Source organism: Myotis myotis, unplaced genomic scaffold (assembly GCF_014108235.1).
Source record: "Myotis myotis isolate mMyoMyo1 unplaced genomic scaffold, mMyoMyo1.p scaffold_m19_p_1, whole genome shotgun sequence".
NCBI lineage: Eukaryota > Metazoa > Chordata > Mammalia > Chiroptera > Vespertilionidae > Myotis > Myotis myotis.
Window position 1 is genome coordinate 205,976,692 of NW_023416313.1, and position 12,675 is coordinate 205,989,366.

Below are 12,675 nucleotides of genomic sequence, written 5' to 3' on the forward strand. Positions count from 1 at the left end.
CTAGGACAAGGCTTCCTATTATACACACCCTGCATAAGCCAAAGAAGCTGGTGCAATCTGCACTTCTGATAATTATGCAAGCACACACCCTCACTGCATGGCTCACCACTCGCCCTCATGGGCACTGCACTTCAGCTCCACTCACCTCCTTGCTATTCTTCCGTTGGCTAAGCATGTTCCTGCCTTATGGCCTTTGCACAAAAGCTTCTTTCTCCAGGTGGGTAACTCTCTCTGTCCTTTAAGCTCAGGTGTCATGTTCCCTTCCCACTGAGGCTCACCCTGACCACCCCATTTAATGCTGTAAACTGCCCGCCACAGGGCACGCTCAATGACCCTTATCTGCTCTGTATTTCCCATAGCTCTAAATACTTTCTCACATATGTCATAATTTACTTATCTATTATGTTTGTCTGTCGCCCCACTAGAACGTAAGCTCCACGGGAGAGGGATTTTTACTTTTGTGTATTGTTTGCTGATCTATCTCGATCCCCCAGAAGAGTGCATTAAACTCAAACGTATGTTTAATGAAAGACTAACAAGTTAACATATTTTACAAGTTGGAATCCACTAATCAATGGCATATCTAGCGAATACATGTTAACATGAAGAGGCCGAAATACCTAATTCTGAGTCTCACATCACGGAAACCTTAAGCCTAGAGAGACCAGTTTGTATTGTGCAATAAAACATACCCGATTTTGGCTGGCATGTAGAGCATCAAAGGCACCACTGGAGAATCTTCATTTCCATAGATGATGAAGCCCATCTCTTTCAGACGTCTCCTGAAATACCTAGTATTTTCAGCTAACTGCTGTACACACTCTTTGCCTGGAAAATCATGGGAAAACAAGTAAAATAATATTAAGAAAAAAAAGAGAGCAATCGCCTCTATCTCCATTCTGTCAATCAGTCCTATGATTTATTTCTTCCTTTCCAACATAAAATATTTTTGCACAGCAAGCTGTATGAAATATAACTATATCTTGCTTTGTATTTTGTCAGACTAGGTGTTGACAACAGATTTTATAGTAATGTACAAAATAAGTTTAACAGCTAATATTTCCATTGCACATTAGCGTCCTCAAACACTGTCATCTCATTTAACACCCTACTATCCTTTTGCAGTAGGTAGGATATTTATTTTCATCTTCATTTTATAGATCAGGAGACTCTCACAAAGGCGGTGATTGGCTGGTAAGTCACATGGTAATAAGTGGCACAGCTGAGACTAGAATCTAGGTCTCTCAACTTTAATATTCATTCCACCTAACGGTGCTGTGAATAATTTTACATATAAGACCAGAGACAGAGCCATGTAGAGACCCAAATTTTCCTCTTAAGAGTCTGATTTTATGTTACCATTTCCCCAAAACTCCTACCAGACAGCAACAGCATATCCATAATAATGTAAAATCATATTTTTAATCCCACTTTGTCCATCTTCCCTATAACACCAATGGATTGAAACATACACTTCTCTAACTGCTAAGTGACTAAACGTTTGGCCTGTTTTTGACATTATGGTAGGTCAATCTATGAATAGATGTCCCAACAACTGTTCTGTAATAGAGAGCAAGCCATGAATTCAAACGATGATCTTAATTACGAATATGCCCAAGTAAAGAAAAGGTTTGCAGAAGGGGTTGGGGGAGGTCAGAGAGGGTGAAGGAAGATAAATGGTGATGCTTTAAGGAGACTTGACTTGGAGTGGTGAACACACAATACAAACAGAGGATGTATTATAGAATTGTACACCTGAAACCTATATAATTTTATTAACCAACTAGAGGCCTGATGCACAAAAATTCGTGCAAGAGTAGGCCTTCCTTCCCCCAGCTGCTGGCACAGGCTTCCCTCTGGCACCCAGGACCCAGGCTTTTCTCTGGCCCTGGCTTTGTCCAGAAGGACATTTGGAATGACGCCCAGAAGGGCTTCTGGTCTAGTTAGCATATTACCCTTTTATTATTATAGATGTCATCCCAATAAATCCAATAAGAAAAAAAAGGTTTGCAGTCATTTTCTCACATATATTAGAAAGCCAGAAAATTAATATTAAAAACAAACATCATACTGTTCAAAAGATAAATCAATCAACCAGAAATACAAATGGTTAATATATTTCCTTAGAATTAGAATACTACTATATCCATCATTGATGGGAAGCTACTTTAGATATGTTTGCTACAAATAACCCCAAATTGCCCTAGCCAGTTTGGCTCAGGTGGATAGAGTGTCAGCCTATGGACCAAAGGGTCCTGGGGTTTGATTCCAGCCAAGGGCATGTACCTTGGTTGCAGGCTTCTCCCTGGCCCAGGCCCTGGTCGGGACTCATGCAGGAGGCAACCAATTGATGTGTCTCTCTCACATTGATGTTCCTCTCTGTCTTTCACTCTCTCTCTCCTATCTACTCTTCCTAAAAATCAGTGGAAAAATATCCTTGGGTGAGGTTTAACAAATAACCCGAATTTAATACTCTCTATGTAAATAATTTCAAGTTGACCAAAAAATAACACTCAAACATAGATTAGCTTAGTATGAACTCTAATGAACATCGCTAAAATTATGACATAACTCTTACAAATAATAAAGCAGACATTAAAGTGTGTTATATTTAAGTATGTTAAGGAATGATGAGACATATGCTCTAGAAATAGCAATATATGCTTACTCTTACTCAAAAGAAGAGAATTCCACTCTGGCCATGATAGCATAACAGTGACCAGATTATCTTCCTGCTATAAACAATAGGAAACTGGATGAAGTATATAAAACAATGGTTTCCAGTTACTGGGCCACAGGCAGTGCAGGACTGAGAAGGTTAACAGGAGGTGAGCCTTTGGATTGTCCCTGTGCTACTAGAGTAGGTCCTAATGTGCTGCAAAGGGTGGGGAACCTAGTCTTGTCACAATAATTAATTTTAGAACATTTTCATCACCCCTCCCCCAAAATGAGGACCCATTAGCAAATAATCGCCAATGTACCCCAATCTTTCCAGCCTATGCAGGAGGCAGCTAGAATGTAATATAATTTATCCTTCAGTGACTTTTTTTCTACATAAACCTAAGCCTTATGGCAGTGGTTCTCAAGCTTCCTAATGCCACGACCCTTTAATACAGTTCCTCATGTTGTGGTGACCCCCATAAAATTATTTTCGTTGCTACTTCATAATTGTAATTTTGCTGTTATGAATCGTAATGTAAATATCTGATATGCCGGATGTATTTTCATTGTTACAAATTGAACATAATTAAAGCATAGTGATTAATCACAAAAACAATATGTAATTATATATGTGTTTTCCAATGGTCTTAGGCGACCCCTGTGAAAGGGTCGTTCGACCCCCAAAGGGGTAGCGACCCACAAGTTGAGAACCACTGCCTTATGGGATAACTTCTGAGGAAAAAAATCCACACCTCTCTTAAAACTCTTAAGTCTTTCTCTGCCATTGCTTGAGTGGTCAAGATAAAACTCTACTAATGAAAATTCATACGGATAATTTTTCTGCAATTTAGATAAAAATCACACAAATCATATATTTTTTTAAAAAAAAAAAAAGAAAGAAAAAAAGTCCTAACTGGTTTGGCTCAGTGGATAGAGCGTCAGCCTGCGGACTCAAGGGTCCCAGGTTCGATTCCGGTCAAGGACATGTACCTTGGTTGTGGGCACATCCCCAGTAGGGGGCGTGCAGGAGGCAGCTGATAGATGTTTCTCTCTCATCGATGTTTCTAACTCTCTATCCCTCTCCCTTCCTCTCTGTAAAAAATCAATAAAATATATTAAAAAAAAAATCACACAAATCAGTAAACGTGAGCAATTTATCCTTTCATTTTCATTTTGTTTTTGTTATTTTTCTACTAGTATGTATGTATTTCTAATCTTTAGATACTCCAAAAGAACCAAGAGCACTGTGAAAGATGATGGCTAGAAGTAAAAAACATTGGTTATGAAAAGTTCCTGGCACATTTTAAGACATGCCTTTTACTTTGTACTTCATTAATTTGCTCTTGTTTGTAAGTTCCTGTTTCTGTTCTTACGCCTTTCATGTGTGATCTTGTGCCCTCAAAAACCAACTCTAAATGCTGAGGGCAAATATTGTTCCCCCCACCCCCTTTACCTCTCCCAAGTATACACAGCAGACATTCAAGTTGAAATATTCTGAGAAAATGAAAACCCTTTTATGTGTTCAAACTAATTTAAATTCCACAGTGGAATGACCTATGTTCATTACATTAAGGCAATTAATAATTAAATATCTCATATACAAAAAGCATCTGACACTGGACACCCAGGTTCAAATCATGGCCTTAGGTAAGCAATTTCATCTCCTAGCTGCTTCACTTTGTAAAGTAAGGAAAAGTATGTCTAACATTTTTTCTGAGAATTTAATGAAAAGCACTTGGAACCATGCTCAGTAAATACAATGAATGTCCACTATTTTGTTTCTTTCCATGCATATATTTTTCCCTTAAAATTATGCCATTCAGTCCAACTGGCGTGGCCCAGTGGTCGACCTATGAACAAAGAGGTCACGGTTCAATTCCTGGTAGGTGCACAGGCCCAGGTTGCGGGCTTGATCCCCAGTGTGGGGGAGGCAGCTGATCGATAATTCTCTCTCATCATTGATGTTTCTATCTCATTTTCCCTCTCCCTTCCTCTCTGAAATCACACTCTTAGTCAATAACTCAGGACACAGCTGACATTCTTAAACTTTCTGATTTACAATTTATAAATATGCTTGATATACAGGGCGTCCCCCCAAAAATGTATATACACTTTGAAACAATTCCTTATTGTAACAGAGAGAGAACCTGGTCTCTACCTGGGCTAAACTGATTCTCTCACCTAATGATCTGGAAGAAGCGTAAAACGTGAAACCATCCAAAAGCTATTTGGATGTAATATATCAAAGCAGTAAAAGCAGGTCTGAGAAAGAGAGGAACAAATAATCCACTATCTTCCTAAATTTCACCAATAACTTGTTTAGTTTGATTTTTTGGTGGTATAAATGTTTCTTAAGTTAGACCATCTGGGTTTGTATTGTGGTTCCATCATCTACTAGCAGAAAGGCTTTGGCCAGGACAGTTAACCTAAGCCCCAGTTTCCGCATCTGCAAAATAGTAATGATGATTATGATTCCATCTACTTCATAAGGTTATTTTAAGGATTAAATGAGATAATGCATGTAAAGTGCTTAATGAAATGCCTGATACATGGTGTTTAAAAACTCCTTTTCATTTACATATCTAAGATAATTTATATTATTTTTATTATTTTACTTATAATACTTTAAAGGCAGTGGTTCTCAACCTGTGGGTCACGACCCCTTTGGCGGTCCAACGACCCTTTCACCGGGGTCGCCTAAGACCATCCTGCATATAAGATATTTACATTACAATTCATAACAGTAGCAACATTACAGTTATGAAGTAGCAACGAAAATAATTTTATGGTTGGGTCACAACATGAGGAACTGTATTTAAAGGGCCAGACGGTTGAGAACCACTGCTTTAAGGTATTATCCTTCTGTCTTCAAATTGGAAAAACCCAGGAATAAATGAATATATATACTTTGTTTTCTAAGGAGATGTTAAAGATCTTCAGTAAAAAGAGAAAAAGCATGCCAACTGACTTTTCTAACTTTAAGACCTAATCAGACACCAAGAAAGCAGAGAATAAAATTAATAAAACACAGAAAGGGTTAAGAGGTATTTAGAAATGCTAAGGAAATGTTATTTTGAGAATTCAAAGAACAGAATGCTTTGCCTTAAGAAGCTATTGAAGATACTATGTCATTTTTCATGGGTGGAGCACAGTAAATAGTAAAAAAAAAAAAAAAGAAAAAAAGACTGCTGAATGAATGAAATTCTTATTGTGGCTGTGATGGAGCAAAATTTGCCACCTCAAGATGTGTCTCATTGGCATGAGGACTTTTTTAGGAAACAAAAGATTTACGAAGAACCTCTGCTCTTCCCCCTAGGGTGAAAAGAATTTAGATAGAGGGCTTGCTCCAGAAAGGGAGCCATCATCATAGAGAACTATGGTTGACCCATGAACAACCTGGGTTTGAACTGTGTGGGTCCACTTATACGAGGATCTTTTTCAATAAATATGCACAATGCTGTATATTAATTTTCTTTTCCTCATGATTTTCTTAACATTTTCTTTTCTCTAGCATACTTTATTGTAATAATAGAGTATATAATACATGACATACAAAATATATGTTCATGACTATTTATATTATTGGTATGCTATTAGTAAAGTTTTTGAGGAGTCAAATTTTATATGTGAATCTTTGACTGCATGGGGTGTAGTCTCTAATCCCTGCACTGTTCATGGGTCAACTGTATCCTACATAATAAAAGCCTAATATGCAAATTGTCCCCTCAACTGGGAGTTCGACTGCTCGCTATGACGTGGACTGACTACCAGGGGGCGGTGTGGAACATGGTGGGAGACGTGGTGCTGGCACCAGTGGAGGTGCTGCTGGCCCCAACAAGAGCGGGACCGCGGCGGGATGGTGAAGCAGGTGAGCGGGTGGCGCGAGACCAAGGTGGGTACGAGTGGGGCCCAATCGCCCGGCCGATCACCCTGCAGACGGCAACCAGTGGCAGCAGCGGTGGGGGGGTGGGGCTGCTACCCAGCTCCCAGGCACTGAGGGAGCCAGGTGGGAGCCTGATCGTCCCGCCAACTGCCCAGGAGACAGTGACCGGTGGCGGGGACCCAATGACTCAGGTGGAGGGGTGCGTGTGGGAGCCCAGGGGCCAGGGCCCAGAGGTCAGCTGGGATCTGCCTTTCCACGCCAGACACTTGCACTCTGTTCGCCATCCAGACTTAGGGACTGTGCCTGTGCACAAATTTCATGCACCAGGCCTCTAGTAGTATAATTATAAACTAGGTGTGGTAGACAGGGAGGAACCTAGCAAAGTTTGTTTGTTAAAATTCCTCTCAGTGTCTCATTGTATCCTGGATGGGCCAGCAAACATTGTTTACCAAACATTTGCTCTTTTCATCTTCCTGTGAATTGCCTTCCTTCCCTTTGAAGTCCCAAACCACTAACCCTCTTTCCTTAGCTCAAAATAGCCTATCAGTTTCACTTTACCTGACTGCCTTTGGAATCTGTCATGTTTGCATGGATTCCCCATACGTATGTACGTAATGAAATTTGATTTTCTCCTTTTAATTTCTCTATTTAATTCTTAGACCAGCAAATTAACTTAGAAGGATAAAAGAAAAATTTTTTTTTCTGCCCCAACATAACTGAAACTAATAAATAGGCCAAACAAAACACAGGAGATGCTAGGTGTTTTAAAGATCAGATATCAAATAAAGACATATACCTTAAAAAAACAAAAAATATAAACATGTAATAGACACAACTCTTATCTGCTAATAAAATAAATTTAACAACATATTCTCAATTAACTGTGAAGATGGGGGAAGGGAAGTACAGCAGCGATGATACCCAGATAATTAAGAAAAGTGTTCATTTAAATTTTAAGTATATTTTGTTATTTTAAACAAAGACTTATTTGAGTGCTAACATTTAATTTTCACATAAGTCCATATATGCCAGTTCTACTGAGGGGGAAACAACTGATGTACATATTTAGCTGCTGAGGTGGATTATGATTACAAATGTGCTGCACAATCTGTTTATAGCCCCCAAAATATGCGTTAGCATGCAAAATCCAAGAATAAACAAAAATGTAACAGTATTAAGCATGTATGTTTGCAATAACTTTAAACATACAGAATCCCATGTAGCCATGGGCATGTTTCTGAAACCGAAGGTCCTTATGATTTGATGAGATTTAGTTTTAAATTCTAGCTTTAGAAATCATATCCTTCTTTCTATATCTTTGCCCCTTGGAGACCTAGCCTTTCCTCTGATAATCAGTAACACCCAGGGCAGCAGAAGACTGTAGCCTGAATGTGACTAATGGTCACACAGTCTGCACCAATGGCAAGCTAAAGATAACATCTTCATCTAAATGATGTCTCTGCTCCTAAAGCCCCAGGTGGAATAATCCCCTGGCTACATGAAACCTGACAGAGGCATTCAGGTAAAAGACCTCAAGACCTGAAGAAATGATTCACTACCCTCCTTCACATCTAACCAATCAGCGAACAGCACAATCCAAACCCCCAAAGCCCAGTTGTTTTATAATTTTGCCTTATATAGTAATCTGTGACCTACAATGCCATCAAGGAGTCAGGTCTTAAGCATTAGCTCCCCGTCAACGGATTGGCCAATTCAATATTAAACTATTTACTTTTCTATACTGCAGACTCCTGCTTGTGAATTTATTTGGGCCAGTGCATTCAGGCAGGCAGAATCAGAACACTGAGGTCACAGAAACACTTATGGCAATGCCAGTATTTCTTCTCACTACTATTCTTAGAATTAATGTTTAATACACCCAGGCTGCAGTGACACCTATGATACTTTATACAACATCAAAGGTCTTTACTATATCATCCTGTTTCTTAATCATTACTAGTTATGTCCTTCCTTGAAGAAACTTTCAGAAGTCATAAAATGTGCACCTGGACTCCAGGCATAACTTTATTATTTGCACATATGACAAAACTGTTTGTCAGAACATAAAATACACAGCAGAAAGAGAAGATAGCATGGAGTACACTATCAAGGAGGGACAGAGAGACTCCTGCCCAAGAGTGTCTGTGTTCTATGAGGGCAATTCTCATTGGTCAAAGGGCAATTCTCATTGGTCAAAGACTTAGGGGGGCAACTGATAAGATTCAACACTCATTTGCTCTTAAAACAAGGGGGGAGGGAATAAAAAGAAACAATAACAAAATGCCTTATTTTGTTGTTGTTTTTTTAAAGAAAAATATTTCAGAGAGAATTAATGTGGAAACACATCAGCCTTCTATGGAGTGCTAGCAGATGGAGGTATGCACATAAAATGCAGGAACAATATGGAACACTTCACTTACCATACTGACAAGAGAGTCAACTTAGATATTTATCACGTATTTAGGCATTGCTAGCACCCCACTTATGGAGAATTTACAAACTGAGGGTTTTCTCACAATGTGATTTCCTTCTCTTTTGTTATTCTTAAGTACTATTAAACACTGGAGGAGGGAGGTGTTCAAATAGAACTCATCTATTTTTGTTCTTGCCAAAATTATGGAGAAAATTCTAACAACCTATTATGAAAATATCCCAAATAACTGCTGAAAAGGCAATAAATATTCTCATTCCTCCCTCCCACAGTAACCGACTATTAAACTCTCCTAATCAAGTGGCATTTAAAGCTATTGCTAAAAAGTAACAGCAGTAATAAAAATCATTTGTATATAAGTGCATGCACTCGAAGAAATCTGTACACTATATGCCAAACAACAGACACTGGTTGGTTAGTGAGATCACAGAGAACTGTTTCTTTCTGTGACATATATCTGCAATATTTGGGTTTTTGAAAATGTATATGTACTGCTTTTATGAACAAAATAAGTATGAATGAATAAATGAGTAATTTAAATGTGGTATTAAAAATCCCATGCCAAAACCGGTTTGGCTCAGTGGATAGAGCGTCGGCTTGGGGACTGAAAGGTCCCAGGTTCGATTCCGGTCAAGGGCATGTACCTGGGTTGCGGGCACATCCCCAGTGGGAGATGTGCAGGAGAGGAGGCAGCTGATCGATGTTTCTCTCTCATCGACGTTTCTAACTCTCTATCTCTCTCCCTTCCTCTCTGTAAAAAAATCAATAAAATATATTAAAAAAAATTATTAAAAAAAAATCCCATATTTTTGTGATAGGCACTTAGACATGAGCAGAGAGCAAGGACAATGAGCCAGGTACAGGTCACCAAGGTGGAAAGCTCAGCGCAATACACAAAACTGGGAAAACAAGGAGCTCACCCTAGGGTAACTTTTCCTTCCCCTTGTACCAACTAAACGGCACTGGAAATGTTCATGATTCAGTAAACAGTCTCATAAAAGCGTTATTTATAAGCAACTTCGGGCAGCAAGAGTTCAGTACCTTTATGACACTGAGGCAAAAAGAATGCGAACTAGGTTTAACAGGGGTGGGCAAAATTTTTGACTCGAGAGCCATAATAGGTTCTTAAACTGGACTGGAGGGCCGGAACAAAAGCATGGATGGAGTGTTTGTGTGAACTAATATAAATTCAAAGTAAACATCATTACATAAAAGGGTACGGTCTTTTTTTTTTTTTAGTTTTATTCATTTCAAACGGGCCGGATCCGGCCCGCAGGCCGTAGATTGCCCACGGCTGGTTAGCATCTCTTAGAGACAGCCCTTATATTGCTGGACTGGGGACAACTATGAAAGTGCTCAGCTCGGACAATTGTCAAGCTGAAGAACATCAAAGCAGACTCCTCTCCCTACCCTAGCGATACTTTTTTAACACTAGATTGCCCAAGGAAGTCATTTTGACTGTTTTTTAATTTCAATTAGAAAAACAATTATGTATATAAGGACACAATGTCTTAGAATTTTGTGACTTTTTTTACAACATATGAATGCATTTATTAATAATTGTAGTTACCTCCCCCTCCTTCATTTCCGGTATATATATATGTGTTATACCTATATTGCCCAAAAGCAGTCATTTTGACTGCTTGGGGCGGGGGAAATTATGACTCTTATTATTGAATTGAGTAAATTTCTTATATGACCAGGTCGGCTCTGTATTGAAATAACAGTTTTCATTTTTTTTCGATTACCGTCACATGATAACATACAAGTACATGATAAATTGTCGATACTTGATAAGTTGCAGTTGCTCAATAAGCTAAACTAGTACTTGTTATTCGAATCTTTATGCAGTGATACTTGTTCTAATAAGTTGTTTATTGTATTTCTTTTGTGCCCTAAATTCATGAAAGAAATGTCGACTAGAAGTGAGTTATTGGAAAAGCTAAGGAACATAAGTGAAGAGTGCTCCGATATTATTCTTTCACAATGCAGTCATTTTGACTGCTTTTGGGCAATATAGGTATATACTAAATTTCAGTCTTTCTAGTGTTAAAGCAGCCCTTAGGTTTTGTTTTCTTTTTTTTACCTCTGAACAAGACTGTGTCCAAGTATTTTAGTCTACTTTCCCATATTACTATTGCTATTTCTCTCATCTGCAACTAGAGCAGCCTTTGTTAGCACCAAGCCCTGCACAGTAAATTTCTCTCACAAGCACAGTCTATCACCTCCTCCCTAGTAGTAGCTTAATCCTTTAATTAGTTGCAATGCCAAAAAGCAGGATTTCCTGAGGACAGCCGCAGGATGTGCGACAAGCAGCAGGGGCCAAGGCTTAAAGTTGTTGATTCAATATAATCAAGAGTTTAAAAGAATGGTTGCCAATGCACAGCCCAAAACAGAGGTTCTTAAACAAAAGGAAGAAAGGAGGCCAAGTACCTATGAAAAATTAAGGCACTGAGTTTTAAATGCTACCAGCTCACAGGCAGGACAGAAAGTCTTAATTTGTCCAAAGATGATCCTACCATCCCCCTTCGGGGCTGGAAAATATCACAGGACACTTTTAGACAGAACTAAAAGGATGAGGAAATACATGTACTGTGGTCAAGCATCCACCTTCAGATGAGGAGCACTATTAGCAAATAAGGCAATAAGGCTAGGCTTGGAATTCAACCAATAGTTTTAGAGGTAGAAGGCAAGGCAATAAAGAGTTTCACAAAATTTTTTAAAGTTTATAGTGGGCAAGGCCATTTGTAGGTTATGTACTAGAAAATTTGAGATTCTGGATAATTAATACTCTATAAAAAAAAGTAAAACAAAAGGTAATTCCAACCAGCCTTAAGAAGCCTGATCATAGACCTCTGACTCCTTAGCTTTCTTTTCTCCCTTCCCTAATTGGTTTTAAATTTCATGTATGCCACCGATTCATTCAGCAAGAATCATCAGAAGGAAGCATCGAGGTATTTAGATTTCCAAAAACAATGAAAATTAGCAACTTAGCTTTACCACCAAAGTCCTGCTCCAGAAGTCAACATTTCCCTTATTTGTTTTTTAAAAAAGAGATCATACATCTTGCCTTCAGATTTCCTTTCCTTTCCCCAATTACCATCAATCAGTAGAATTCTTTTTGGTTCTCTTTGATGTAAGCAAGCTCAAAAAACAGGGCAATTCTTTTTTTCCCCCCTCTATTGATTAAGGTATTACATATGTGTCCTTATCTCTCTTTTTTAAAATAATATATATTTTTTTATTGATTTCAGAGAGGAAGGGAGAGGGAGAGAGATAGAAACATCAATGATGAGAGAGAATAATTGATCGGCTGCCTCCTGCACACCACATACTGGGATCAAGCCCGCAACCCAGGCATGTGCCCCGACTCGGAATTGAACCGTAACCTCCTGGTTTATAGGTTGACGCTCAACCACTGAGCTATGCCAGCCGGGCTACAGGGCAATTCTTAAATCTCTTAAAAGTTAGTTTGATTATTAACTGAGGTTTTCTTTAAAATGTATATACCAGGGCCTTGACCACCAAGTCCTAGTGGACTGGTAGAGTGGACAAGCTCTCCAGTAGTAAAATTATGTGGGGTGGCCGAAACCGGTTTGGCTCAGTGGATGGAGCGTCGGCCTGCGGACTGAGGGGTCCCGGGTTCGGTTCCGGTCAGGGGCGTGTGCCTGGGTTGCGGGCACGTCCCCAGTGGGGGGTG

General features: G+C 39.1%; 1 protein-coding gene across 8 annotated transcripts in view; it reads right to left on the bottom strand.

Annotated features, from left to right (window-relative positions):
* Positions 1–12,675, bottom strand: part of SPTLC2 (serine palmitoyltransferase long chain base subunit 2) — a 92,437-nt gene that overhangs the window by 12,344 nt on the left and 67,418 nt on the right. For all 8 annotated transcript variants that reach the window (XR_004968339.1, XM_036314199.1, XM_036314170.1 and 5 more), the window contains exon 10: positions 693–828. Coding sequence is in view for 7 of the 8 variants with exons in the window: in XM_036314199.1 (XP_036170092.1) it covers positions 693–828 (136 nt within the window). In the remaining variant the exon portion in view is untranslated. The remainder of the gene's footprint in view (positions 1–692; positions 829–12,675) is intronic.